The sequence below is a fragment of the Trichechus manatus genome, unplaced genomic scaffold, assembly GCF_000243295.1.
Source record: "Trichechus manatus latirostris isolate Lorelei unplaced genomic scaffold, TriManLat1.0 scaffold00081, whole genome shotgun sequence".
Lineage (NCBI taxonomy): Eukaryota > Metazoa > Chordata > Mammalia > Sirenia > Trichechidae > Trichechus > Trichechus manatus.
In genome coordinates this window covers 628,449-633,635 of record NW_004444017.1, presented here as the reverse complement: position 1 = coordinate 633,635, position 5,187 = coordinate 628,449, and the positions used below count along the sequence as shown (strand labels likewise).

Here is a 5,187-nt window from a genome sequence, read left to right as displayed (position 1 = left end):
AGCTAGAAAATAGAGAGGGACTACCAGGACCCTCTCTCCCCATTATGCCTGGATGCTGTATCACATAAGCAGGGGTTTAAAAAAAAACAAACAAAAAAACTGCAGAATGTGTAAAGATGAGTAGGTTCAGGGGAGGGAAACATGACACTGTTCTGAATATTTAAGTAGCAGGGAGAGTAGATTTGTTGTTCTGCAAAGGATAATAAGGATCAGTAGAGGAGGATATTTTGCTCGATATGATTTATTCTTTCAGTAAACATCTATTGAGCACCAAACATATGTGAAGGAACTGCTGGGTATGAAATGGGTTACCGGGAAAAACAGGGAACCCTGTTGTGGAAATATTCAAGCAGAGCAATTCTCAGGAATGTAGTCGTCCCTCGGTATCCGAGGGGAATTGGTTCCAGGAGTGCCCCCCCATACCAAAATCCTTTGTATAAAATGGCAGAGTATTTGCATATAACCTACACACATCCTCCTGTATATTTTAAGTCATCTCTAGATTACTTGTAATACCTAATACAATGTAAATGCTATATAAATATTTGCTATACAGGACTGTATTATTTAGGGAATAATGACAAGATGTGAGGCAAACAATGCTCAAACAATGATTGCTGGTGAGAGAATGAGGATCTGTGAGATGGCAGGAGGCTACAGCAGGGGATGCCTACACATCACGTTATTCGCGTGGATTCAATGTAGTGCTCAGCGCATGGCAAATTCAAGTTTTACTTTTTGGAACTTTGTTTTTCTTCCTTAATATTTTTGATCTGTGTTTGGTTGAATCTGTGGATGCAGAACCCACAGATATGGAGGGCCAACTCTGTTAAAGAGAGGATTCCTGCCCAGCGTGGAAAAATGGGCAAGATGGCCTCTAAGACTTCTCTAACTCTTAGGAGTTTGTGAGTCAGGGACCGTGAAGAGTTTCAAGAATAATATGTCAGTCCAAGGATCTCTCTTTGGCAGTTGTTAGGTGTGTCCAGTTGGTTTCTACTCATAGCAACCCCATGTGACAGAGTAGAACTACCCATAGGGTTTTCTAGGCTATAATCTTTATGGGGAGCCCTGGTGGCACAGTGGTTAAGAGCTTGGCTGCTGACCAAAAGGTCAGCAGTTCGAATCCACCAGCTGCTCCTTGGAAATTGTATGGGGCAGTTCTACTCTGCCCTATAGGGTTGCTATAAGTCGAAATCGACTTGACAGCAATAATTTTTTTTAAATCTTTATGGGAGCAGATCACCAGGTCTTTCTCCTGCTGAATGGCTGGGTGAGTTTTAACCTTCAACCTTTTGGTTAGCAGCTGAGCACTTTAACTGTTGTGCCATCAGGGCTCCTTCTCTTTGGCAGAAGTGAGTGCGATTAAAGTACATTATCTCCTGTTCACATAAATGCAAAGAGAGTGCATGCAAGCCCTACACTGTGACAATTTCTGCCGAAAGGCAGCCTCCCGGGACGTAGAGATCAAGCTACTGACAACAACAATACAAATACTGAAATCACAACAGGTAAATCTCAAAAGATGTTTCCTTTCTGGACATCAAGGTACTATGTACATAGATGATGCATAGGTATAAAATACTATGCAATGCAGTAATACTAGCACCACTCTTTATGGGTCTTGCCACCAGACTTTGAACTCCTTGGGAGTAAGAGTTCTTGTTTATCTTGGAATTGCCTGTGCTTAGCACAGTACCCGACACACAGCTGATGTTCTGAATATTTTTGATAAATTGATCTTAGATTTCTCTTCCTTCAGCAAATTTTTACCAAGAGCTATCAATAGACAAGACACTGTCCTGGCCTCTATGAGGAATATAGAAAAATGCAAGCTCACCATCCTTGCCCCCAAGAGACAGTTAAGATGAGACAAAAAAATGTATACCTAAGATAATCAAGTAACACTAAAGCTGTTGACCAAGTGACAAAAGGAGCTCCACAGACAAAAGTGCTGTTGAAATCCAGAAGAAAGGGATTGGTGTGGGCTGGAGAGGTAGGGAAACTCTGATCTGCGTGTAAGAAAATAATGAGGAATTTTAAATTTTTAGTTTCAGTTCTCAAAGCAACATTCACTTTACTTCTGGGTAAAGTTTATTAGTTCTCTTCAACCCTTCATGCAAAAAGGTACAAAATATAAAAAGTATTTTAATTCTTGTCCTGCATAGTTCACCACATTTTGAGGATAAAAAGTAGTGTTTGCAAAGCTTTGAGTACAGGCTAAGTGTTTTTATTGGAAGCCAGGTTGAATGCATAAAGAAAGAAAGGTACAAAATAGAGTCTTTGATAACCACAGAATTATCCAGGGAAGGGGAATTATGGAATAAGTCATAACAGAATATTTTTTTCATTGTGATAGTATTTTCATAGAATTCAAATCAAAGAAGCTTAGAATTGGAAGGGGCGTTAGAGGTCATCTAGTCTAGTCTCCTCATTTTACAAACTTGCTTTAACTCAATTCTATAAAATGACCCGACTTGTTTTTTCATCTTGCAGTGAGTTGAATATTTATAAGGCTGTGCTCTGAATGAAGGAGCCCTGGTGGTGCAGTGGTTAAGAGCTCCACTGCTAACTAACATGTCGGCATTTCAAATCTACCAGCTGATCTTTGGAAACCTTATGGGCAGTTCTACTGTGTCCTATAGGATAGCTATGAGTTGGAATCGACTCCACGGTAACAGATTTGGTTTGGTTTGGTTTGGGCTCTGAATGAAGAAGGTGCAAAATGGCAGAATGACATCCAGGGGAAACGTTCTACCAGTTGTCCCCCTTTTCTTTTTCTATAGGCATTAAAACTATCCAGGTAGCCACTCATGTATGTATGCTTTAGGGAAAAGGGTATTTGTGGGAAGAAAATGTGGTTTATTTTGCAGTTAGTTAGGGGAAATGGATCTTTTTGCTTGGTGTCCTAAACTGTGAACTACCTCATTATCTCACCTTCCTTTCCCTGCTCCTGTCTCTCCCTCTGCCCTGAGCACAACTGCCAGCAGGCCCGCTCACCTGACTTCATCTGACTGCCAGAGGGAAACAGAAGGAGAAGCAGACTCCGCCGCTGTGTCTAGGCCTGCCACCTTCTTTCCTCCAAGCCTGCCCTGCTTTCTTCCCATCCCTTGGTGTATGGACCATTATATTTTATTCTTCTTGCCAACTTATTTTTTATTGTTCCTCCTGCAGGACTAAAATGGATGCTAAACAGCCAAGGAAGCACAGTTTGACATTCTTTCCGATTCCGAAAGCAAGAAAGAAACAAAATTTCACCCCCTCTATGAAGGTAAGGATCCTTGAATTTCAGTTAGGGAAGAGAGGCCTCATCATGACTTGGGATCCAGGACCCAGTGATGATTATTGTGCCCCAAGCGCCTTTGTTGACTCTTGGAGGGACCGGTGTGAGAGGACCAGGCTGTTTGGCAGAGCCAAGTTTGGATGAGCTTGGAGATGAAAGCAGCTAGAGTGCCTGAGTGTAGTTCCTGAGCTTCAGAATTGCAAGGCCTTAATTTGACAGGTAACTTGTATTTGAGGAGCCCCTAGGTTAGTGTAGGAGCCACGGCACAAATGGTTAAGCACTTGGCTACTAACTGAAATGTTGAAGGTTTGAGTCTACACAGAAGTGCCTTGGAAGAAAGGCCTGACACTCTACTTCTGAAAAATCAGCCATTGAAAACCCTATGGAGTGCAGTTCTACCCTGACACACATGATGTCGTCATGAGTTGGAATGACTCCATGGCAACTGGAAAAACAAGAAACAAAAAAAAAATAACTAGGCTAATGTGTCTTCCATTGTATCTTTTATTCTGCTCTTTTTATCTGGAACCACACCTGAAGTTTCCTGGAATAGCTCTGAATAAATATTCAAGAACATTTCCAAAAAAGATCTGTTTTTTTTTTTTTTTTCTGACACAGACATGGGTATAATATTAAGTGTCCATCTTTCTACTCAGATTGTTTAAAAAACTAGGTAAGTGCTGCCACACTAAGGGTAATATTGTGATGGAGTGGTTTGATGATTACTGTTTGTAAGCTCAACTTCTGAATCGGGTGTATTTTTAATCTAACATCCCTCAGTTTGAATTTCACAGATTGTTCAAACAATTGTCTTGAGATCTTCTGAAAGTTTTGCAGCAACTTTAGCCAAAAGTGTTCAGGTCTGAATTTCTGAATCCTGCCTGCATCACGACTAGGAGAGCTGGAATTGAGCACTGACTCAAGGCCTGGTGAAAATTCTCCTTCCTGTAGACTACACACCACTCCTTAAAATTATGAGCGTACATCACCTCCTCCAAGCAGTGTTCCTGATTTAACCCTAGCATTCTCCCCCTCAAGGGTATAACTCACAAAAATGGACCCTAATGCAAAGTCCGTTGTTCCCCATCCCTACTCCTGTCATCACCACTTACAACAAAAAAATTTATTTTGCCATTCATAGATGCAAAACATTATTAATACCTAAAACGTATTTCTTTGGATAAAATAGAAAATGTCCATAAAACATTTGAAATAGTATATCTCAGAAAAACATGCTAATAGTAAAGATAACATCCTGTTAGTTCAAATTTTAAAATTGTGTGTAAACCAAATGGTCTTGATCATGATTTTCCTATAGCAAAATCATCAAGGGTTTTGCAACTTGCTTCTTTTTCCAGCTGCTTGAACTCACATTTATTGAATGCCTACATGACCCTCACATGAACCTTAGGGGCAAGTCCTATATTATCCTCATTTTACAGACAGAGAAACTGAGACAAAAGTGAGGTTAATTAGCCCAAGATCATAAGCCAGTGCGAGTGGAGGGTAGAATTCAAACCCATATTCTTAGTTGCTCTATTCCATGCCTTTCTGCTGAGTCATGGCAACTCTGTTAAATGTTGTCCTATAAATTTCCTTAACACATTTAAATTAATTTTAAGGGAAGAAAATTCTGCTGCAGTTAAAGTGACAGGCATTGGCAAAAATAAAAACATGACATTTCTGGTGTTCTCTTATATTATATTTTACAATAACAATAACCAGAATATTCACAATATCATTATAAAATAACCATTTAAGCTTCTATCTGTTGTCTTTACATTGCTAATTATTCTGATTGGCACTAAATGAATGTCTTTTCACTGTCTATCCATTTTCCTTAATGGACTTCGCATCCAGTGGAACTGATTAGGTTTAAATAAGGAAATACAAACAAATCAATAACT

At 39.8% G+C, this 5,187-nt stretch overlaps 1 protein-coding gene across 1 annotated transcript in view; it reads left to right on the top strand.

Annotated features, from left to right (window-relative positions):
* Nucleotides 1-1,266: 1,266 nt before the first annotated feature.
* The window catches only part of DYRK4 (dual specificity tyrosine phosphorylation regulated kinase 4), a 52,678-nt gene continuing 48,757 nt past the window's right edge, over nt 1,267-5,187 (top strand). The window contains exon 1 of the mRNA XM_012556936.2: nt 1,267-3,268. Within this exon, the coding sequence (XP_012412390.2) occupies nt 3,179-3,268 (90 nt within the window). The 5' untranslated portion in view covers nt 1,267-3,178. The remainder of the gene's footprint in view (nt 3,269-5,187) is intronic.